This window comes from Neofelis nebulosa, chromosome 16, assembly GCF_028018385.1.
Source record: "Neofelis nebulosa isolate mNeoNeb1 chromosome 16, mNeoNeb1.pri, whole genome shotgun sequence".
NCBI lineage: Eukaryota > Metazoa > Chordata > Mammalia > Carnivora > Felidae > Neofelis > Neofelis nebulosa.
This window is the reverse complement of record NC_080797.1, coordinates 59,644,959-59,669,396: the sequence shown is the minus strand read 5'-3', so window position 1 is coordinate 59,669,396 and position 24,438 is coordinate 59,644,959. Positions and strand designations below refer to the sequence as shown.

The 24,438-nt window shown below is 54.1% G+C and overlaps 1 protein-coding gene across 1 annotated transcript in view; it reads left to right on the top strand.

Moving 5' to 3' along the window:
• Positions 1-1,264: 1,264 nt before the first annotated feature.
• Positions 1,265-24,438, top strand: part of RAB11FIP4 (RAB11 family interacting protein 4) — a 127,009-nt gene continuing 103,835 nt past the window's right edge. The window contains exon 1 of the mRNA XM_058705415.1: positions 1,265-1,703. Coding sequence (XP_058561398.1) covers positions 1,545-1,703 — 159 coding nt within the window. The 5' untranslated portion in view covers positions 1,265-1,544. The remainder of the gene's footprint in view (positions 1,704-24,438) is intronic.

Here is a 24,438-nt window from a genome sequence, read left to right as displayed (position 1 = left end):
CACAGAATTATAAAACTAAGTAGGCACCTGGAGGAAAGCACCAGAATTCAGACTAACAGGCAAGATGGCGTGCCATCAGGGAAGGCTTCCTGGATGAGGAAACCTCTTTTTTTTTTTTTTAATGTTCATTTTCAGAGAGAGAGAGAGCACTAGAGCAGGGGAGGGGCAGAGAGAGAGGGAGAGAAAGAATCTGTCAGCACAGAGCCCTACACTGGGCTCGATCTCAGGAACCTGAGATCTTGACCTGAGCTGAAATCACGAGTCAGATGCTCAACCAAGTAACCAAGGTGCCCCAATGAGGAAACCTCCTAACTGAGAGAGAAAGCGTAAGTGGGAATGCACTCAGCCAAGGCCTGTATTTGGGACAGGTTGGGGGCAAATGGTGCCACAGGGGCCTGGCACGCTGAACAACAAGGTAGATGGAGGAGAGGCGGCAGGCCAGACCTTTGGCGGGGGAGCGGGGGGGGGGGGGGGGGCTCGGCTGAGCACTCCTGGCAGGAGGCTAAGGTCCAGGCCTGGAGGCCACTGCCACCTCTCAGATTCTGTCCTGGCCTCTGAGCTTGGGCAGGGCTCAGGCACCCAGGGCCTGCCAGAGAGGGGTGAGGGTGCAAACCCAGGGGAAGGGAGGGAACCTCCCTAAGGTGTTTTGTGTCTGCAACAGGCAAACCTAGTTGCTTGCTTCTCCTTCCTCCTGCCGGGCCCCGTCCTCTCTCTCTCTCCCTCCCCTGTCGCTGGATGCCTATTGGGGCTGGAGCTCTGTTCCCTGCTCTTCCTCTCCCCGTCCTTCCCCCAGCAGGCATCCGGCCCCACAAATGCTGCTGGGGAGGACCGTGTGGTCCAAAGCCTGGAAACCGTTCCAGAGGTTAGGAGTAGGGAGTCTAGGTCCATCCAGATCTGGACTGGATATAAATGTTAGCCCTTCCTCTCACAAGCTGTGTGGCCCAGGGTAAGTAGTTCAACCTCTCTGGCTCTCAGCTTCCGAATGAATGAACAATCGGACACGAACGGAGGAAAACACCTAGAACCTGCAGAGCGCCGGGTCCTGCCGGGGACGCCCCCGGGGCGCCGGCAGCGGGGACGGGCGGGCGGCGGGGTGGGGGCCGCGAGCGCGGAGGCGAGGCGGTGGGACCCGGGCCTCTCGTCTGCCTTCTCCCAGGGGGGCGGGGCCTTCGGGCAGCTGGGAGTTTCCGGGCACCGGCCGCGCGCCCCCCTCCGGTTTTCGGGGAGGAGGGGGAGCAGAGGGAAACCGAGTCGGCGGGGCGGGGGGCGGGGGGCGGCCCGCCCCGCAGGAGCGCGGCTCCTTTTGTCTGCAGCCTCCGCGCCGCCGCCGCCCCTCCCCGCCCGCCCGGAGCGCGGGGCTGCGGCGCCGCCGCTGACACGGCTCGGCCGCCGCCGGGCGGAGGCTGCGCGTCGCAGAGGCGCGCGGGCGGGCGGGCGGCCCGGAGGGCGCGCGGCGGCGATGGCGGCGGCGGCGGCGGCGCGGGGCGGGCTGCGGCGGCCGCGGCGGGCGGCGCGGGGCTCGGGCTAGCCGCGGGGCCGGCCGGATGGCGGGCGGCGCGGGCTGGGCGGGCGCCCCCGCGGCTCTGCTGCGCTCCGTGCGCCGCCTGCGCGAGGTGTTCGAGGTGTGCGGCCGCGACCCCGACGGCTTCCTGCGCGTGGAGCGCGTCGCGGCGCTGGGGCTGCGCTTCGGCCAGGGCGAGGAGGTAAGGGCGCCGCGTCCCCGGGCCCCCGCCGGCGGCCCTGCCCTCCACCTGCCCGGGAGGGGCCCCGCCGGCGCCAGCCCCTTCCCCCCACCCCCACCGCCCGAGCGGGCCCCCTACCTCCCGGCACCTCCCCCTCCCCCTGCCCGGTCGGACCCCCGCTTCCCCCCCCCGCCACAGCCCCCGCGGCGGCGAGCGGCACGCGGCACGCCCAGGGTGGCTTCTCTGCCCACCTTCCCTCCCCCGCAGTGCGGGTCCCTTTGGCCCGTGTGAAAACCCACTTGGGGGAAGGCGCTGTCAAGAACCCGGCTTCGGGACCCCCGCCCTCCCTGCCCCTGCGGAGACAGAGCCGGCCCGGGTCTGTGGGAACGGAATTCCAGGACGCGGTGGGGGGCGGCGGGGGGGTGGGGCGTGCGCCCCGTTGGGCCCAGCCAGTGGGTGGACGGGCCCACTGGGAGCGCGCTGCAGCCGGACTGCACCCACCGGGCCTCGCACCCAGGAGGAGGATGACACCTGGTGACCCCTCTTTCGGGCTCCGATGGGCAGGCCTGGCTGGCAGCTGGCTGTGTTAGCTGCGGCAGGCCAGCCAGAGCCAAGCTTGCAGTGTCCCCTGTGATAGGCCCGCGTCTATTTGGGGAAAGCAGGAGTTCTGTTGGTTGTTAGCAGGGCAAGAATCAGTGGGTGGGTGTTGCCAGTGGGGTAGCCAGAGGAATAGCGATAAATGCTCCCTCGACCAGTGTCCTCTCGTGCCATGGGCACAAGGACTGGTGACTTGTGTCCGGGAGGGAGGGCAGGACACCCACCTGACGGGGAGCGTCCTCATTCTCGAGTTACTGCCCACTCTGACAGGGGTTTTCTCCTGGGAACAGAAGCCCTGAGTTTCCAAGGCCACCTAAGGCCTCAGGCTCTGCGTGGGGAGCGTGGGCACCGAGGGCATCAGATGGGCATTCTGTTCCTGGGGCACCTCGTGCCTAGCATTCCAGAACATGGGAGAAGCCAGGACTTGGTTAGGTTGGACCCGTGCCTCTCTGCCACCTGGCAAGGGCGAGATGATAGATACCCATCTCTCCATGGCACCTGGGCATGGCCAGGACCTGGGAGCAATAGGTGGAAGAGGATGAGGCAGGTTATCAAGTTGGAGGAGTCAGCTACCCCATCCCAGGAAGCTCGCTGCTGTGCTTCTTGTTAGAGTCCACATTTCCTGCAGCCATCAGGATCTTCTTCCCCAAAGGCCAGCCAAGCCCCTCGCCCTCACCAGTGGCTGCCTCTGAGGCCAGCCGAGCAGCCCCTTAGCATGGGGAGAGCCCCAGCACTCCTCCCAGGACACAGGCTACAGGGGGAAGCACCTGCCTGGCTCTGCTGGAACCCGGAGTTCCAGAATAGCAAAGCGGTTCTCCCAGCAATCTGTGCAGGAGGCCCCCTGAGCCCCCAGCAAGCGTCACCACCTTATCCCTGAGCTGGACAGCTACTGTTGTTGGAACCCCTTCTCCTTCCTGCACTCTTAGAGCCAAACCTGCTTGTCACGTAGTCATCTCGGTTCTGCACAGGGACTCACATGGGTCTCTCTTGTGTGTGGCAGCCTTTAAATATTTGAAAAGAACACTCCTGCCCCCTTAGCTCCTTCCCATCCACTCCTTCCCGTCTTCACTTCTCCAGGTCGAATACCCTCTGTTCCTGAAGCCCCAGCCATTTCCTTATGAAGCCCCTATTTCCTGGTAGGGGCTAAATCTCTGGCTTATGGCCCTGGAGCTGCCATCAACTAATTTGTGTGACTCAGTGTTCCTAGTAATAATGCAGAGGACCTGGGTCAGGAGACCCCCAGGACTGCTCCAACCCCAACACCTGACACACACCCAGGAGGCTGCCTTGTGCATGGTGCACCACACTTTCCGTTTATATTACGTTTCTGGCCATCCAGACCCCCAGGGATCTTTCTTAGAAACCTCTGCCAAACCAGGATTCCCCTCAGTCCTGGAGAAGGGTCAGTGATTTCTTTCTTTTTACAGCATAATCATATTAGAGAACCAGTTTGTATGCACTGTAGGAAATTAGAAATGTGGGTATTATGTTCCCATCTCCCAGGCAGCTCCACTGTGACACCTTGGTTACATCCTTCCAGAACTGTTTCTATGCTTATATGTAGATTTCCCCCATAAAATGAGATCATGCTGTGCATACTGTTTTTTAACCTGATTTTTTTCCCCGGTAAATGATCAGCACTTTCTGCTTCAGTAAATTTTCATCTCACTTAATATGCAGACCTTGTTCACATTTCTCTGTTTGGCCCCGAAATGTCCATTTTTGCTGTTTTGTTTAAACCAGTTTCCTCTCTACGACTGTGCAGTGCATCAATGTTGTGACCCTTAGGTCTCTCTACTCTAGTGCAATTCCTTTTTTAAAACAAAATTTTAATAATCCTGTCTTGTTGAAGAGATCAGGCCTCTGGTCTGTGTCAGTAATTTCTTGAATCAAAACCTGTTATTTGGCCCTTTTTCCTATTAACTTTCATCTCGTTCATTTCATCCCATTGTAATAGACAGTGGAGAGAATTTAAAATCCTACCTCTGTCACTCTCACATGCTATGCTACCTGCGGGGTAGAGAAGCAGTGCTTCTATCCGAATCCACAGGCTGATTGGAAACACAGGGCAGGACCACGGACAGGGCCTGGTAGGGGCCGTTCTACTCACACTATCCTTGACCGAGACCTACAGACGTACATTCTGCGTAGTCCTCGCTACACATTACAGTGGAGGAAAGTCATTTCTCCACAGTTAGGGATGCCTTCGAAATTCCATGTGCTTGGACAGTTTCTATTTCGTTTGTTCAAAACTCAAGTGGAAACCTTGATCTCCCAACCCACTAGCGCTGTAGGGTAGATAGCTGTGGTTCACTAGCTGTGGCGTTCAGTGAACTTCTCAGAGCTGGTTACCTGCGTTTTACCAACTCCCTTCAGAATACCAGGGATGCCAGAATCCTATGAACTGATCAAAATATACTGGGTTGCAAAGAAGAAAATAAAATACCCATGAGGCCATGCTAATATAAATGATTGGATGAGTGAATAAATAAATACTAGGAAAATTTCCTATACAGAAGAAATTCAAATAATTTATGTAGATGATTCCCCACCAAGCAGGCAGAGCCTAACTCCCCACCCCTTGAAAGAAGTGTCAGATGTGCGTAGTGGCTGCCTTCTAAAGGTGTAACTTTTCAGCAGAGAAGCCTGACTAGCACTGTCTCAGCCACACGATCAACATCAATAGTGATAAGTCATGTAGACAATGTGTACCCTTGATGTGACGTGATAAGAGGCTCTTTACCTCTACGGTCTTCCTCCCCAAACCCCAGTCTAGTCGTGAGTAAAATATCAGACAAACCCCAACTGAAGGATATTCTGCAGAACACCTGCTTAGTATTCTTTCAATTTGCCAAGGTCATCAAAACCAAGGGAAGTCTGAGAAACTGTCACAGCCCAGCAGAGCCTAAGCAGATACGACAACTACATGTAAGGCAAATGGGATCACGGAACAAGAACAGAACATTAGGGGCGCCTGGGTGGCTCAGTTGGTTAAGCGTCCGACTTCAGCTCAGGTCATGATCTCGCGGTCCGTGAGTTCGAGCCCCGCGTCGGGCTCTGTGCTGACAACTCAGAGCCTGGAGCCTGTTTCGGATTCTGTGTCTCCCTCTCTCTCTGACCCTCCCCCATTCATGCTGTCTCTCCCTGTCTCAAAAATAAATAAACATTAAAAAAAAAAAAAAAAAGAACAGAACATTAGGTAAAAACTAAGGAAGTCTGAATAAAGTATGCACAGGAGTTAGTAATGGTATTATGTGTAAATTAGGTTGGCCTCTGACATCCCCCCTGATTTATTGGCTTAGGAATCAGAACAGAAAAGAGAAGACAAGAAAATTTGATAAAAACATAAGTGCCTGTAACGGAAACACAAAGATTGAGCTTTTAAGGACTACAAAGATGGGGGGAAATTCCACTGTCCCAACTCTGAAAGTCCCTAATACGTGGGAGCAGGCAGACAAGTACATAGGAGCGTGGTCTGAAACCATATTGACTTCTCATGTCTTGCTTTTTTTCCTCTAACCTTTCTAAGCCTCTGTTTACTCATCCATAAAATGGGGGTGATAGTAGTCCCCATTCCATTGGGTTATCGTGGAGGTTGAACCAGCTAATATATGGGAAGCGCTTAGTCTGGGATCTGCACAGAGTAGGCCCTCTATCAGGATCGCTGCTGCTGTTGTTACTACGATCACTTTCTGAACACTTGCAAGCACCTTTGAGAGGCTGTTCTGGAGTTCCCTGGGGCTGAGGTCAAGGTCTGGGACCAGCGTGTGGTGCTCTCAGCCTACCCTCCTTGTCCAGCTCAGATCTGCCAGTCGGCCTTGCATCCTATCAGCAGTCTGAGGACAGAAGACCTTAAAAGCAGCGAGAGATGGGCCATATTCCCTGTTGCACATCCTCTCCTTTTTTCCGCTTGAAGACCATCCTTCTTGCTAGACAAGACAAGACAAGACAAAAGCGGTTGAGTGGCCTCTCTGCCATCTGTTAACACGGCACTGTCTCCTCTGCACAGTGGGCCTGTCCTTCCTGCTGGGAATGGGGGGGCCACTCCCACATCCGAAAGGGTGTTGTGAATTATTTGGGGGAGGTAGCTCAGCCGTAGCTAACCAGGACTAGTCTGTAATTTCCCCCGTCTTTGCGTTTGCCCCAGATATGGCCAGAAGAATTGGGGCACGATGCCTCCTTCTTCACATTGGGCAGGAGATGAAATAAAGGTCCCAGCTGGGTTCCCTCAGTCCCCACGTCCCCTCTGCACTCACGACTGCCGTGAGGGAGATGCCGACGCTGCCTGAGCTGGCAAAGGACTTGGGGTGCTGGGACAGGACAAGATGACTCAGGGGCCGGCCCTGGGGTGGGGTCCACCTCAGATTTGTGGGCTGCCAGGGACAGGGGAACCGTGAGCTACAGCTGGGGTCTGCCCAGGAGAGGGGATTGGCTGCTGGGGAAGAAACATCCGTGTTCCCCACATCTGTGGCTAGATCTTGGGAGGTGGGGAAGCGATAGCAGGAGAGGAACCAGATCGGGAAAGGCTCAGCCATCCTCCGTAGACAGTGGGAAGAGCCAGGCAGCAAGATGGGATGTGTGCTTGAGAACACAGGCCGGATCCAGCAGGAGACTGTGACACACTGTCGGAGAGGAAGAGGGCCCAGACTGGGGTAGGGGTGGGGGCAGAACTGGCAGGGGCCCGGAAGGCCTGCAAACCCCCAAAAGTCACTCCTGGATGATGCAACTCAAAGCTCTGTTGGCAAATGGGCCCCTCTAGGTGCCCTGCCCGATCGGGGACACCCTACAGATGACACGGCTGACAAAACAGGAGGGCCCAAGTCCTCCGAGCCTCGAAGGAAAGGTGGGGGTGCCTGTGGGCCATGAGAGGGGAGCAGAGCAGGAGTGGGCCCGAGACCTGCTCTTTCCTGCGCTTCTGCCCCCGCTGGGCACACCCTGGAAGCTGTGGTCCCTCAGGCGTAGGGGATGAGCACAAGGTACCCAGCTGTGGGGGTGGGGCGGGGAGGGGCAGGCCCTGGCAGGCACGCAGCACCCTCCGGCCTCTCCGACGGGCCTGCATCACAGTTTGGCTGTGCCGGGAGGAGGGCCGTGTGAAGAAAGCCCACAGGGACTGGTCCATCTTGTCAGACATTCTTGACGTGGCCTGAATGCATGTGGTGAACATCTCTGGGTATAGCTCCCAACATACCAGGTTCTAGAGAAGAAGAAAGCTCTAGGTAGTGGAGGACTTGGTGGTGGGCAGGTGTGGTCGCTGCCTCCACGTTGAGATCTGAATGGGGGAACAGAATCAGGCCTTGCAAACAGCAAGACGTGCCCTCAGAGTAGTTTCAGTGGGCAGAGGATCTGAGCTGTCCTTGGGTGCTGGGCCTTCACCCTCTGAAGGTGGATGCCGTAGGCCTCAGGGTTACCAGCCAGGGCAGGCAGAGTGGTGTTTAGAAATGGCCCCAGGGGCGCCTGGGTGGCGCAGTCGGTTAAGCGTCCGACTTCAGCCAGGTCACGATCTCGCGGTCTGTGAGTTCGAGCCCCGCGTCGGGCTCTGGGCTGATGGCTCAGAGCCTGGAGCCTGTTTCCGATTCTGTGTCTCCCTCTCTCTCTGCCCCTCCCCCATTCATGCTCTGTCTCTCTCTGTCCCAAAAATAAATAAAAAACGTTGGAAAAAAAAAATTAAAAAAAAAAAAAAAAAAAAAAGAAATGGCCCCAACTCTGAGGCCTGGGCACTTTCTGCAGCTCCAGGAAGAGAACCAAATAGGCAAGGAAGGAGAGAGGAGAAGGTGGTGGTGGAGGCAGGGCAGAGGAAGCAAGGCTCTGCCTGTGGCCGATGATTCCCCGTGTGCCTCCCCAGGCTGGTGGGCCGGGAGGGGGATTCCCAGAAACCTGGTGGGTGTGTGGTGGAAGGCTGAGAAAGCACTCCTCCTTCCATGGGCCGGCTGGCTCCACCGCCGTCGGGGTCGGTCATCCCTGCCTTGGAGGGCAGTGCAGATTTGGGGCTGGTGACCCACCCACCAGCCCCACCCCGTGCCACTTGGTGTGGGCTGGAACGCCCTCGTTCACGGGTCCATTTGTACAGGCCTGGTGGGAGGTGGGGGGGGGGGGGCTTCCTGCCCGATCCCAGAGTAAGTGTGTAAGGGGGCTCCTCTGTCCCCTGCTGCAGTGGCCCCTGTTCTTCCCCAGGCCCTGAGCAGTCCCACCAGCGCTGAAGGGGAGGCTGACAGCTGGCTGGGAATGACAGTTAGAACTGGGCAAACCAGAACAGGGAGGGATGGGGGAGGGGACGCCTGCTGACCTGGAAACAGTGAATGTCATGCCTGCCCTAACTGCTCTCTTCTCACACGCACACACACAATTGGGTGAAGGCCCTGAAATTTTTATAGAGTAGTCTTAATGGAAATACCTTTTGCATGTGGGAGTTGTCTTAATATATGTTTCCAGGATTAAAAAAAAATTTTTTTTCCCCATTTACATCTCGCATGCCTACTATATGCCAAAACCCTTCCGGGCACTGGCAAACCGGAGTGGCCTGGAGCTGGGAAAGACACAGGCAAAGGAATAAAAATTACTAACAGGCAGTGGTAGGTACCAGGAAGAAACAAAGTACTGAAACAAAACCAAAAGGAGATTCTTGCCCTTTGAGTGACTTGTGTTCTAGGAGGACATGTAGGTAGAGGCTGGAATGAAGTGGGGGACTGCCTGCACCTGGCAGATATCTGAGGGTGGCTGACCCAGGCAGCGGCAGGAGAGGCCTGGGGGTTAGAGACACGGCAGGTGGCCTGTGAGGCAAGAGGAATAGAGGGAGATGGGCGGGGGGAAGCAGGGCACCCACAGGCCCTCATCCTCATCCAGGGGAGAGATGCTGGAGGCGCAGAGCAGCGGCAGCGGTAACGGAGACGTGGCTGGATTTGGACAGTCGAGCCCACTGGAAGGAGGGTGTGAGAGACAAGGAGAGAATTTGGAGAATTTGCTGGATGGGGAAGACTGAGGCTGGAGGCGGGTTGGGCAAGGAGTCAGGAGGTCCACGTTAGCCTGTGAAACCTGAGATGTGCCTGGCATCCACGCGGAGATGTATGCCAGCAGGTGCACAAGTCCAAGGAATGCGCCTCAGCCTGGCTCTTACTGGCAGGCCCTTGACCTCCTCCCTCTTCTTCCTCAGCCCTTCGGTCTGACTGCCCACAACACAGGAGTTTATATGAGGGAAAAACAGAGAACCTGATTAAAGTGGGATTCGGCCCACTTTTTTTTTTTTTTTTTTTTTTTTTTTTTTCAACATTTTTTATTTATTTTTGGGACAGAGAGAGACAGAGCATGAACGGGGGAGGGGCAGAGAGAGAGGGAGACACAGAATCGGAAACAGGCTCCAGGCTCCGAGCCATCGGCCCAGAGCCTGACGCGGGGCTCGAACTCACGGACCGCGAGATCGTGACCTGGCTGAAGTCGGACGCTTAACCGACTGCGCCACCCAGGCGCCCCGAGATTCGGCCCACTTTAAAGGCCAGGCGCAGGTGTGGGGGCCCAGGGACTCAGCCGGGCTGGCTCGGGGCATCTCACATGCCCACCAGAAGATGCCTCGAGACGCTCGCCTCGCTGTCTTCTTTCTGGGTCGCTGACTGCTCATCTGCCCGGCCCATCTTGCCTCCTCCCTGCACAGAGTAAGAACTGGCCAGGGCCATAGTTAACTGCCGGAACGTGCGGTTGATATGACTGCTCACCCTCTCCAGGGCACCTCGACTGGAACCACCCCCAGTTAGACTTGGGGCTCTTTGAACCCTTCTGTTCTATGCTGTTTCCCCCACCCCCAACATCTTCTGATCCTTGGAGGCGCCCCTCCCAGAGCTTAGGGCCACCAACATATCACCCCTGGGGTCAATGCTGAGGGATCCCATGTTCATAGTTGCATGCTCTTAGAGACAGGGAGAACAAAGCAGCTCAGACTCTACACGTTCGTATACCAGTGATGCAAGAGGAGAGTAAGCCTCCTGGTAGCCATAGCCCAAACTAGAGCTTTGAGGACCTCTAAGTTCCCTTGGGATCCAAGACCTCGAGTCTCATTTGCTGTGGCACAGAACTCAGAATATGGCCAGCTTCCTGCGAAAGCAGCTATCGACTGCGCATGGGCCTATGGTGGCCACTGTCCTGAGGGAGATCCCAATCTAAGACCAACACATACCTGGACAGGGTAGACAGGTAAATCAGAGACTGATTTACACCAAAACAAAAACCACCAGGGGAGTTAGAGGCCCATTCAATGCGTGTGTCATTCTAGCACAGGCCTGCCAGGAGATGGGGGCTCACTGCCTCCCTAGACAAGCCCGTTCTGCTCTGACAAGGCTCTGGCTGAGTTCTCTTTCACACAGTGAGCTAAGGTCTGTCTCCTGGGGCTCCAAATTTTGCTCATCCTTCCCTCTCCCCATCCAGCCAGCCACCTACCTGCCCATTGGACAGCACATCCTACTTAAACATCCGCTTAGTCAGCCAGCCACCTCTCTGCTCATCCATCCGTCCAAACATCTGCCTCCCCATTGACCCATCTACTCATCCGTTCATTGCACATCCACCCATTTGTCCATCCATCTGTTCACCCACCCTTCCGCCTCCCCTGCCTCTCCATCCACCATGCGACCAGCATTTCTGAGTAACTACAAGGCCTGAGGCCTAAGCACAGATCCAGGGCTGGGGACTGGCATTTTTAGGGAGTGATACGTGACTGTGTGTGGAGAGGGCACAGCAAGGGCAGGGAGGGTGAGGGCTGGAGCAGGGGCCAGATGGTGACCTTCCAGAGGGCTGAGGAGCTGAGACTGGCTGGCTGGCTGGCTGGCTGGCTCAGATGAGTCGTGGGTGCACAGCAGCCCGGGCCTCCCCTCTTTGGAGTTAGCTGGTTTTCATTTCGCCCACACATTGGCCTTGGTCTGGTGAGGGCCGAGGCCTGACTCTAAGAAGGGAAAGCCTACATTATTTCAAAGGTGCTTATTATGATGGATGGACCTGTTTCCTTATCTGTGAAATGGGGGTCACAACCCCTATTTGTGGGAGTGTGTGTGCTGAGAGCTGGAGACAATACGTCAAGACCCAACATGGCGCCTCTCAGCATCATCATTCACCTGCCTTGTTGGCATCCCTGCTGCTCTCAGTCCTGAGAGCGCACCTCTGACCGCTTTCCTCTGCCTGGTACTTTTCCAGGCGTAGGCCTCCCTTGTGCAATGGCCACACCTTCTCCCGCAGCCACTAGTGACTTTCTGTGGACGGGGGGGGGGGGGGGGGGGGGGGGGCGGGGGGGGGGGTGAAAAATGATTAGTGCTGTCTGCCATCATAGTTCTCGTTCTGGTTCATCCTGGAAACAACCCTGTGAACCGGAGAGGTGAAGTGAATTGTCCAGGGTCCCACAGGAAATGGAGGAGCTGGGGCAGTTGGGGTCCCTTCCAGGTTCTTCCAGGGTCAGGAGAGGAAAGAGAATGATCAGATCTGAGTTTCAGAAACTTGACGTCGGAGGAACCTCAAATCCGAGGCTTCATCTGGCGTTTCTAAATCTGGGGTGGCCCGGGTTCCGTGTGTGGAGCAGCGCCTGACTGGAGCCATAATTAGAAGTAGGTTGTAATCTGCAGGACGACGAGGGCACTGCCAGGAGCCCTGGATGGGCCCTGCAGGCCAGGCTGGCTTCGCTGCAACGGAAGGGCAGGTGGCAGCGGGGACCGAGTTTTAGGGTGGAGAGAGGCCACCGGCAACGTCCCGCGGATGACGCATCTCCACTGCTTCGCGTGGTTTTCCTGCCAGGTGCCCCTCCTCCATCCTCCATCATATCCAGGCATGTAGGGCAGGGGTGGGGGCCTGACTTGCAAATGGGACACCCCGCCAGCACCCTGCCCCCATTCTCCAGGCTACTTCATCTTCTTGGCCCACGCTGGGGGCCCTTCCCAGCCATGAAGGCCGTCTGGCCCCAGGCAGCCTTGACCTTTTTTTTTTTTTTTTTTTTTTAACATGTATTTATTTTTGAGACAGAGACAGAGCACGAACGGGGGAGGGTCAGAGAGAGGGAGACACAGAATCCAAAGCAGGCTCCAGGCTCTGAGCTGTCAGCACAGAGCCCCGATGCGGGGCTTGAACTCACGAACCGCGAGATCATGACCTGAGCCGAAGTCAGACGCTCAACCAACTGAGCCTCCCAGGCGCCCCAGCCTTGACCTTCTTTTGCTCCCCGTGCCTCCACCTCCCCCAGCATCCCAGTTCAGGCCAGGCCGGCTGTAACATTCTCTCAGGGCACTGGCATCAGGCACACAGGGTCTGAGAAGGTGACTGCCACCTTTTAGCTGGGGGACTCGAAGTTACCTAACCTCTCGGTGTCTCAGTCTCACCTGTATGGCAGAGATAATATTAGGTTAAGTGTCATTCATATTAATATCAGTGTTACCACTCAGTCTCGGTTTTCTGGGTGGGCTGTCTGTTTTCATTCTTTTAGGGATCTTTTTGAGCACCTGCTCTATGTCAGGTTTGGGGCCAGAGGTCATACAGGTGGTTAGGATAGACTTCCTTCCCTGAGCAGCTCACTCCTGGCGGGGGGGGGGGGGGGGGGGCGGTGTCGGGAGTGTTCTAAGATGGAAATCATGGCTGCCCTCCGTGTGAAGGGTGCCACTGGGGACCTGTCCAGGTGTGCTTGGTGTGACAGGAGATTCACTCTGCCCGGAGGTGGGAAGCTTCCCAGGGGTGACCGGGGTGAGTCTTGAACAGGGTCAACCAGGGCAGAAGGGAAGGATGGCTATGCCAGAGGAAAGACCTGCCAGGCAGGAGAGGTGGCAGGTGGGACAGGGACTGAGCTGACAGGCAGGAGGAGGCCGGATGGAGAGGAAAGGGTAGATTTTATCATGCAGGTGTCTGGATGAAATGTTGAAAAGGTTGAAGAAGAGCAGTAACGTAGCTCTGTGTTGTTTTAGACAAACCCGTCTGGCAGTAGCATGGGGTGAAGGAAAGGGAGGCATCGTGGAGGCCACTGCCCCCCCCCCCCCAGTCCAGGGGCAGGAAGAAAATAGGTGAGGTGATGGAGAGAAGTGCAGGGTCAGAGGGTGACTTCCGGGCTATCCATTGGACTTCACAGCCGTGCTCGATAAGCAGGAGAGAACGTCACCTCGTGCGTGTCCTGTGACCCCCACTTAGGTTGGCTTGGGTGATGGGGCCTGAGCCCAGGTCGAGGATGTGCACACACCTGCACGGCTCACGTGGTTCATGAGGAATCCCTCCCAGGACAGCCGCTTTTTATTTCAAAGGAAAAAAAGTTCCAAATATTGTTGTCAATTTATAGCAACTTTATAGGACCAGAGACATTTAAACAACTTTGTAGGACAAGAAAGCTAACGAGCACCAAACTGCATTTTTATACCTTAATATCCATATTGTGTCCTTGGCAGTGACCCACATGTGGTTGTGACCAGTGCATATGCCTTATTTGGCCCCTTTCCACCTAACGCTATGTCCTGGCCCTGAGTCCCAGATGGAGCCCCGTCACCTCTCTGTTTAATCCAGGTCCCAGGATCGGCCCTCCCACCAGCCACTATGAGTGTTTCCGCAGACTTCTGTCTGCCTCACACAGTTTACTGAGCCTGGCACACCTGTAGAGGTACCTGGGCTGGCTGGTCAACTCCTGGGTCCCGGCAGCCTCTGCAGGACCCAGCCCCTGAGCTGGCGGGGGGGAAGGGTGGAGCCTAAAGGAAACAGTTCTCCCCGATGATGCCCCAAGAGGGTGTGGGGGAGGGATGCTTGAGGGGGGAGTCCTGGGCCTTCCCCCTAAGTGGTCCACCTGCACTCCACACTGGGTTGGCCTTCCTCGGTAATGCTGACGGACCCCAGCATCCCAGCTGCCTGGGCTCTGTCCTTGGCCCAGCGCCCGGGTGCCAGCCAGAGGACTGGCCTCTGCTAGGGGCTTCTCAAAACCCTGACCCTGAGTGGGAGACACCTGTTGCCACGTCCCAGACACTAGTGGGTGGAGTCAGGTGCCTGCCTGCTCATCCAGGCAGAGGCATTTGGGCTTCTGGGGCCATCCGACGGTCTGGTTGTCAGTGTCTCCCTGTCTGTGCCCTCCCCTGCCTCTGATATGATTTGCCCGAGGCATGAGGGTGCCTGTTTCGCCACATCCCCAGCAACATTATATCTGTTTCTGCCAGTGTGGGAGATGTGGATGTGTAATGTGTAATAGTATTCCCAACTTGTTTACGTTTTCACTTTTGATCACTAACAAGTTTGCGTTTTCCCCATGTTGCTTTTCTTCTTCTTCTTTTTAAAGTTGATTTATTTATTCTCTGAGAGTGTGTGAGTGAGGGAGGAGCAGAGAGAGACAGAGAGAGAGAGACAGAGAGAGAGAATCCCAGGCAGGCTCCATGCTGTCAGCGCAGAGTCCAACACAGGGCTGGAACTCACGAACCCGTGAGCTCACGACCTCAGCCGAAATCAAAAGTCAGACACTTAACCGACTGAGCCACCCAGGCGCCCCTCATGTTGCTGTTTATTCTTCGTATTTCCTTCTGCATAAAGTGTTGTATCCATCTCTTCCAAGCACTAATCGAGAGGGACTTATGTCGTGATCTTTATTTTTTTTTTAATTTCTTTTTAATGTTTATTTTTGAGAGAGAGAGACAGACAGACAGACAAAGTGTGAGTGAGGGAGGGGTAGAGAGAGAGAGAGGGAGACACAGAATCTGAAGCAGGCTGCAGGCTCTGAGCTGTCAGCACAGAGCCCGACGAAGGGCTCGAACTCACAACTGCGAGATCATGACCTGAGCCGAGGTCGGACGCTCAACTGACTGAGCCACCCAGGCGCCCCAACTTGATCTCTATTTTTTAAATTGGTTCTTTATATTTTTTCAAAAGCATTTGTCACTTTTTATCTTGCTCTGTTGCCTTCCTTTTTGTATTTGTTCATTACATTCTATCACTTGAAAATTTTCCTACATTTGAATATTTCTTTTTTCAATTATATCATATCTTCCTTATTTCTAATTATAATTATCCTTTTCTTAGTAGTGTAGGGGCCAAGGACAGGCTGCCCCAAGATGGGCTACTTTGGCATGAAGATTATTTTGAGTTCAAAAGATTATTTTGAGTTCACACCTAAGACCTAAAAAGAATTTAGATGGAGGACCTGCCCTATCTATCACCATAGATAACTACACTATGATGTGAACTGGCTATGGGAGACAGGGCGGAACCCGGCAAGCCTGTTTGATCAGAGTTCTTCATGCCCCAGTGTTTCTGAGGGGCCCAAACATTTGTTTACCAAACAATTACTCTTTTTCATCTTCCTGTGAATTTCATTCCTTCTCTCTGAAGTCCCAGACCCCTCCTGCCTTCTCCTGTGTATACCTTATTTTGCCTATCTTTGGAATTTCCATGTCTATGTGGATTCCCCATAAGTACGAAGTGAAATTTGATTTTTCTTCTGTTAATTAAATTTGGGGGGCGCCTGGGTGGCGCAGTCGGTTAAGCGTCCGACTTCAACCAGGTCACGATCTCGCGGTCCGTGAGTTCGAGCCCCGCGTCAGGCTCTGGGCTGATGGCTCGGAGCCTGGAGCCTGTTTCCGATTCTGTGTCTCCCTCTCTTTCTGGCCCTCCCCCGTTCATGCTCTGCCTCTCTCTGTCCCAAAAAAAAAAATAAAAAATAAAAAAAAATAAAAAAATAAAAAAAATTTGGGGGGGGGGTTATTTATTTTTGAGAGACAGAGTGCGAGCAGGGAAGGGGCAGAGAGGGAGACACAGAATCCGAAGCAGGCTCCAGGCTCCGAGCTGTCAGCACAGAGCCCGACGTGGGGCTCGAACTCAAGAGCTGCCAGATCATGACCTGAGCCAAAGTTGGACGCCCAGCTGAGTGAGCCACCCAGGCGCCCCCTGTTAGTCTGATTCTTAGTCCAGCTGGAAGGATCTTGAAGAACAGAGGAAATTCTTCCTCCCCGACAGATGTTAGGAACTTACTTCCCATCTCTAGCAAGAATAAGTTGTTTTGTTTCCAAACCCCTCTCCAATTTATAAAAATGTTTAGCTTTTACCCACTTGGAATTTATTACAAAGTTCGTCCAACATTCAGTTCTATTAATATGTTTAATTTCTTTTTAAACGAGAACTGAATTCCATTAGTTTTTCCTTTTCTGTTTTTTTTTTCTCATCCTTTGTGTTCAAAAGGAAAAGTTAAAGAATACGATGAACACCCAGATATGCCCTTCCTAGATTCGCCAACTGTTCACCTTTGTCACATCTGCTTTTTCTTTTACTCTATCTATAATTTATCTGTCTGTCTATAATTTATCTCCTTTAGTGTTGTTTTGTTTTGCAGAAGCACTTTAAGTGATGACGTCTTGACAGGTTCCCCCAAAACACTTTAGAGTATAAAGAACAAGGACAGTCTCCTATCTAAACAAGAGTCATCACCACACCTAAGACTTAATAGTAATTCAACAGCATCATCTAAGGTTCAGTCTTTTCCCCGGTTGTTCCCCGGTTGTTCTCAAACTTTCCTTCCCTCGCTGCTTTCTCTTCTGATGCAGGATTCAGTCAGGGATCACACATTGCATCTGGTTTGGCAGATGCTGCCTCTTGTATCTCCTTGAAATGAGAACTCTCTCTGTTTTTTCTTTTGTTTCGTTTTGGTTTTGGCTTTCATAACATTCGCATTTTCTTTCAAGTTTAGGCCACTTGTCCTGTAGGCTGTCCCATGATCTAGATATGTCTGATTGTTTCCTTGCATTTTTGTCAAGGAGAGAGGAGTGTGGACCTCTCAGAGCATCACATAAGGGACATCGTTTTGTCCCTTTATTGGTGATGCTGAGTTTAATTACTTGGTTAAGGCCCTGCCTGCCTGATCCCTTCAGTATAATGTACCTTTTCCCCTTTATAATTAATAAGCAATCTGGGGGATGGTGCTTTGAGACAGTGTAAATATTTCGTTCCCCAACAGCTTTTCACACAATGGCTTTAGCACCTGCTGATGCTCCTTGCCTGCATAAATTACAAAGCTGGTTGCAAAATGGTGACTTTTTCCCAATTCTTTCATTCCTTCTAGAGATAGAACATTGTTCAGTGAAGATCTTTTCTTCACCCCCTTTTCTGAGTATCACTATGGATTCATGGATTCTTTTCTTTCCAGTGTGTTATAATCCGTTACCATCACGTTTATTTATTTTTTTTTAATGTTTATTTTTAGAGAGAGAGAGAGAGCCAGCAGGGGAGGGGCAGAGAGAGAGGGAGACACAGAATCTGAAGCAGGCTCCAGGCTCTGGGCTGTCAGTACAGAGCCGGATGTGGGGCTTAAACTCACGAACCGTGAGATCATGACCTGAGCCGAAGTCGGATGCTTAACCGACTGAGCCACCCAGGTGCCCCGCCATCATGTTTATGTTTTGATGTTCAGAGATATCTTTGTTTTGTTTTTAAAGCAGCATGAAATTTTGATTAGTTAGCATATAATATCTTAAAATGGAGACATTGACCATCGTTACCTTTAAAAACTGCTTTCTGATGTCCTTCATTGTTTGTGGATTTTTAAAGTGTATGACATATTTTCAGGTCTTTATTTGGCATTGCCTTAAATTTATTAAATTAGCCATCTTTAATGTATGTTTAGTTTTGCCAATAGGAGAAAAATATTAACATTGAAAATAAATGTCGGGGCACCTGGGTGGCTCAGTCAGTTGAGCGTCCGACTTCAGCTCAGGTCATGCTGTCACACTCCATGAGTTCAAGCCCCGCGTTGGGCTCTGTGCTGACAGCTCAGAGCCTGTCGCCTGTCTCAGATTCTGTGTCTCCCTCTCTCTGACCCTCCCCCATTCATGCTCTGTCTCTCTCTGTCTCAAAAATAAATAGGGGCGCCTGGGTGGCGCAGTCGGTTAAGCGGCCGACTTCAGCCAGGTCACGATCTCGCGTCTGTGAGTTCGAGCCCCGCGTCGGGCTCTGTGCTGACAGCTCGGAGCCTGGAGCCTGTTTCCAATTCTGTGTCTCCCTCTCTCTCTGCCCCTCCCCCGTTCATGCTCTGTGTCTCTCTGTCCCAAAAATAAATAAAAAACATTGAAAAAAAAAAATTAAAAAAAAAAAATAAATAAACATTAAAAAAAAAAAAAGAAGGGGCGCCTGGGTGGCGTAGTCGGTTAAGCGTCCGACTTCAGCCAGGTCACGATCTCGCAGTCCGTGGGTTCGAGCCCCGGGTCAGGCTCTGGGCTGATGGCTCAGAGCCTGGAGCCTGTTTCCGATTCTGTGTCTCCCTCTCTCTGCCCCTCCCCTGTTCATGCTCTGTCTCTCTCTGTCCCAAAAATAAAATAAAAAACGTTGGAAAAAAAAAATTAAAAAAAAAAAAAAGAAAAGAAATGCCTTACAATTAGGCTAAATTAATGTTTAATATTTAATGTGTCTTGTTACTGCTGAGAATGAAATACTTTTTCTCCATCGATTTTTTTTCTAACTGCATGTAACTAGCATATAGAATGCAATTGATTTTTGTAAATCTGTCTCATAACTCACCATTGGTATGTACTCATTTATTACATCTGGTAATTTTCTGGTTGATTTCTTTGGATTTTCTAGGTAAGCAATCATGTCCTCTGCAGAAAGTAATAATTTTATTATGTCTTCCTTTCCTATATTTATGAGTCCAATTACCTTTCCTTCTTAGATGAAAGTCACCAGCATTTCTAGAACTAGGTGGAACAGAGGTGGGCACGGGACATTGCTCTAACTTAGGAGGGCTTGGGAGTGACACCTGCTGGGATGCTGACCGTGTGGCCCAGCCGCAAGTTCAGGGAAACAGGCTGGCAGGTGCCTTTACCCCGGTGGTCTCACAGACAGTGTCCCAAAGACAGCGTCACCCAGGCTGCTGTTGTGTGGGAGTTGGTCTCACTTAGAGAGAAGGGGCTGGCAAGAGGTAGTCTTGTGTCTCGTTTGTGGATCAGTGCAGGACTCCAGCCTTGAAAGGCAGGAAAACCCAGGCAGAAGCAGTACAGCAGGGGATGGACAGGCTGAAACTAACTTGCTGTCCACAGGGCACCACAGAGCTGGTCCCGGGCAGACGGAAGCAGCGGGCAGGGGGGGTTTGGGGGAGGCTGGGGGGAGCTGAGATTATTCCCTGCACCCTGCTCTGGCCTTGGACTAGTTGGAGCCAGTGACTATAAGGGTTTGTGGGGCTGGCAGAGGCAAGACCCCACTATCCTTTTCTTATTGCTCTTTTATATTTTTTTTAATGTTTATTTATTTTTGAGAGAGAGAGAGAGAGAGAGAGAGAGAGAGAGAGAGAGAGAGAGAACGAGAGCACACACAAATTGGGGAGGGGCAGAGAGAGAGAGGAAACACAGAATGCAAAGCAGGCTCCAGGCCCTGAGCTGTCAGCACAGAGCCCGGCGTGGGGCTCGAACCCTCGAAACGTGAGGTCAGAACGCCTCAGAACCTGAGATGAAGGCGGATGCCTCACCGACTGAGCCACCCAGGCACCCCCTTATTATTCTTTTAAATGGGCTGACTGTCCATTACTACCATTAAGTAGGATGGAGGCATCTGGGTTTAGGTTTATCGTTAGCAGGTTAATAAAGACCACCCCCTCCCAGTCCCATTTTCCTTTCACCTTAAAGGTGTTCATGATGTTTGCCATTTTCCCCCATTGATGCAAAGACTACGCCTGGAAAGGGGAATCTGATTGGCCGGGTCTGATCAGGTGCCCATTTCCAGAGGCTGGCTTCAAACTATCTGGGAAGGGTGTAGTTCCCCCAAAGGAAAGTCGGGGTGAGGGCCAAGCGATGCTGGACAGAGACAGAACGCAGACTGCAGGGCGTCCCAGCCTTCTAGCCCACCCAGTGCTCGCTGTCCCCCGCCTGCCCGGGGAGGAGTGTTTACTTCTGCATTTCCCGGACAAACGGGCTGTAAGGACTGCAGTTGGGTACGTGCGCCACTCTGCCCCCAGCACCCCGTCTGGCTGGGGCACGTACCAGGGGCACGGTAAGCGTTACTTAAACGTCTGAGTGGGTGAATAAACGAAGTACACGGGGACGAGCCCAGAACCCAGCGACCCAGCGCCTACTGAGCTCCACCCTGAAGTTGTATGGTTGGTAAGCAAATCCCTCTCTACCTCTGTCGGCTGCCTGATAAAGTTTGGGGGCTGAGGGCTTTGTGGTCGAGGACCCAGGCTTTGGGCTGGATAGGTCAGAGGTCAACCCCCGGTGACTTGCTACGACTGTGACCTGGGCTGAGTCTCTGTACATCTTTGAGCCTCACCTGTGAGACAATGATGGTGTTCTTGACAGTGGAATAAGAGAATGAGGTGAAGCTCTTAGCACAATGTCTGGTGCATCCTAAGCCCTTTATACAGGGGAGTTATTTTTATAGACCCTCTGTAGTTGTAGGGACATTTAGAAGACGAAGTGTGGCACTGGGTATAGCCTGCTGCGGGCCCCCAGCCCCCATGTGTGGTGGCCTGAGGAGGAGGAGGAGGAGGAGGAGGATGATGATGGAGAGACACGTGAGCACAGCTCTGTGACGGGCACTGTGCCTATCACCGCAGATACAAGAGGGAACTGCAAAGCTGGGACCACACAGCAGGAAGGAGTGCAGGCTCTTGAAGTTTGAATTCTGGTTCCATCGCTTCCTAGCAAGCCCTTACTCTCTGTGCCTCAGTGTCCTCATCTGTAAAATGGGTACAGTAATGACAGCTCCTTCCTCCACTTGTGAAGTGTAGATGAGCTATTGCGTGTATGCCCGGCTCATAGTAACTGCTTGTAAGTGTCACCTGTCATTAAATCATTGTCACCATTGTTATTACTGTTAACCCCAGTAAGCTGTCAGCCCTGTGAGGAGCCAGCCAGGAGAGGTTGCGGCCACAGCAAGCCGAGCCTGCCTGGGCTTGCTGTCACCCCCACTTCCACTGCTGCTGGAATATTCCCCCCACAGCCACCTAACCTGCCCTCCTGCCAGCCTCAGAGGGCATGTGCGGGCTCAAAGCCCAAAGTCCCCAGGTCCACTGTCCCTGGCGGTGTGAGGTTACCAGCCACTCAATCAGGATTCTCCTCCCGGGTCTCATCATCAAACTCTCTGGGGAGGCCTTTGAAAATGCAGGTGCCTGGGTCCATGCTGGCCACCAGACTCCACAGACCAGCATTGGGATCGCCAGGTTGGGAGTGTCCCCCGTGCCTCTGCCAGAGGTCATGCAGGCTCCAGATCAGAATGCTGGGAGAGCCCCTCCCAGTCCCTGATGCTCCTGAGCCTGTTTTCTGGTCTAGTAAAAGAGGCCGGGGACTCTCCTTCAAGGGCCGGTGTGAGGGTGAATGAAGTGCCACAGCCCTAGTTCCTCGGGGGCTCCCAGAATGGTGCCGGGAACCCTCTTCAATTGGCCCTCCTCCCTCTAGCCCAGGGCTCCGGTCCACTTAGGTTGGGGGAGAAGTATACACTCTGAACAGGGTGCAAATCACGTATGAACCGTCCTGCCCCTGTTTTTTACTGCTGTGCTGCCTGGAAAAGAAATTTGCTTCTGCAAAGAGCCCCTCAAAGCAATGGATTCAACCTGCTCGCCCTAAGGCCTTTCCCCAGTGCTCTGCATGGGGCCAGCGGCTGGGAGTGCAGGGCCCCCTTCAGAGGAGAAGGGATGTGCAGCAGAAAGAAAGTGGGGGGCAAGAAGGCCCAGACGCAGCAGCCCCTCGTGCCCATTACATCCCCACTGCTCTGGGTTGAGGCCCCGGGAGCTTCTCCTCCACCCCGGAAGCTGCTTGGTTCCAGCAGGACCCAGAGAGATCCCAGCAGGTATCCCCAGGGGGTGGGGTGCAGGCAGCGCTGGGAGCTGCGCCCCAAGAACTGCCCGGCCATGGGGAATAGGGCGAGCGGACTGAGGTCTCTTCGCTCTCTGGGGGTGCCCACGGGCATCGCCAGCCTTCCTATCTCGCGCATTCCACTTCGGTGGGGAAATGGCCCATTTAACATCCTGTGCCAAACAAGCTGACGGTGGCAGTGCCCACGGAAGGGGCCCCACCCTGAGTCCGCACAATCCTGGTCCTGCAAAGACCAGGGTATGTGGCCAAGCAAGTTTGGAAAGGCACCCGCTTGCCCCTCCCCTTAGTCCAGTGGAGGCTCTAGTGAAAAGTTTTGACACGGGCCCAGTGCGTCTCCCAACTTCCCGAACCGTCTTCTCATGGGACACCTTGATGCTCTCTGAGAAGTGCCTTCCTGGTGACCTTGGGCAAAGGCTCAGCCTCTTGAGGGTCCATTTGCTTCCTCGGTGAGCCTGGGACCCTATCCCCCGTCCTACCTACCTCACTGGGACAAGGGATGAGAAGGGCTAGGCCCCATTAGTCTCTTCTCCCCCCACTGACACAACAGCCTGGTCCTCTTGGTAAGAGAGATGGGGGGATGCGCTCACAGTTTCACACCTCTGAGGTCATGGAGTCTGGATATGGGTGCGAGCCTGACCCAAGAAGTCTTAACTGTCACCTCTGAGATCTTTGTGGGGTTTCTGCTAGGGGAGGCAGGACATCACCCTTCCTCTGCAGCCACCAGGAGTGTCTGTCTGACTTCTGCCAGCAGCAGGGAGGGAGCCTGGTTCATGCAGGGGAATTGGGGCTGGCAGGATGCCGTTACTAAAGCCCTGCTCTGCCCAGCGCGCTCAAATCCATAATCTCTTTTGGTTCCCAGAGGAACGGTATGAAGTGGGCAGTCGCCTGCCCCGATTTCACAGACCGAAACACTGAGGTTCCGAGAGTCTGGGGTTTTCCCACGATCTCATGGCAGGTTTGAGGTGATGCTTTCTTCTCTCCTTCATTTAGAAGTTCTCTAATGAGGTTTCCAGAACTACTGATCCTTCTCATTTGCCACCTTCTGTTGTGTTGACAGCAACAACATTGGAATTTCTGGCTGGAGCACCCATATTTTGCTTTGTTTCAAGTAGCTAGGCCCCAGCTCACAGGAAGGCTGTAAGATGCTCTGATTAACTCCACTTTCTGGGTAACAGAGGGCTGGCGGGAAGGCATTTCAGTTTGAGTTTAGTTGATGTGTCAGGGTCTGGGGGAGGGCAGCCCGGGGCTGAGGCCCGGCGCAGCGGGAGGAACGATTAGAACCAGGAGCTGGGCCAGTCGGAAGAGCACCGGGGTGGGATGGATGGGAGAGGCAGGGCCCAGGGACCACAGCCTGGGAGGGAGCCCTGGTGAGAGGTGGTGTTCGCACCTCCAGCAGGCCCACACTCCCCTTCAATGAGCAGATATTCCCATCTGATATTAAATAATGGGCCTGAAACCAACCAGAGCCTTAGATGGGGGCAGCACCTGTCAGGACCCTGAGGATCAAGGAGGCCAACCCAAGGCCTGGTGCTGAGGTCGAGCCACTGGAGGGTGCAAGGGGCACCCTTCCACAGTACTTTCAGCACTGTGCCTACCCACCCCCACCCCCGCAACCCCAAAGCAGTGTCCTAGGACAGGTGCCCCTCCCCTTACAGGGTGAGCTCCCTGCCTTCATAGCCAGGAAACCTCCACCAGGGGTGGCGACAGCCTTGGCCTCCTCCATTAGGGAGGGTTGGCCCACCTGTCAATTTTCCTTCCTACCCTGGTACCGCAGGGTTCCAAGTGGTGCGCACCAATTGGACTCCCTCTTGGACCCCTGCTTCGGAATCCTGGAAGGGTCCTTAGAGGTCGCCTAGAATGTCACTACTCCAGAGTGACTCCAAGGATCAGCAGCTGGTTAGAAATGCAGGCCCCACCCCGCACCTAACAAATCAGAATCTGCATCTCATTAAGATGCCCAGCTGCTTCATGGGCACATAGAATTCGGAGGTGCTCGGTCAGAGCCGTCAGAAGCCCAGGGGCGGGCGTCCATCCCACGGAGTAAATGGGACTGTGTTCCTTTTCTTCACAGCACGGCCGGTACCTGGATCTGGCCACGCTCGTGGGCCCTGGGGCCCTGGGCTGGCTGGGCAACTAAGAGAGGGTGCCCCTGGGGGTCTTCGGCCAGACCTTCTCTGAGTCCTGGTCACGGGAGCCCTCAAGCCACAACCTCCTTGTGCTCAGCCGGGTGGCTGCCCCCGTCTCCCATGCCAGACCGACTCCTCCCTGCATCTGCCACCATGGGGGGTTGGGTCAGAGCTGCCATTGCCGTCCTTGGAGAGAGGTTGATGTCGTGGTTAGAACGAACGGAGGGGAGCCTTTTCTTGGCAGCCGTCAGGCCTGGCCAGGGAGGTGTCTGT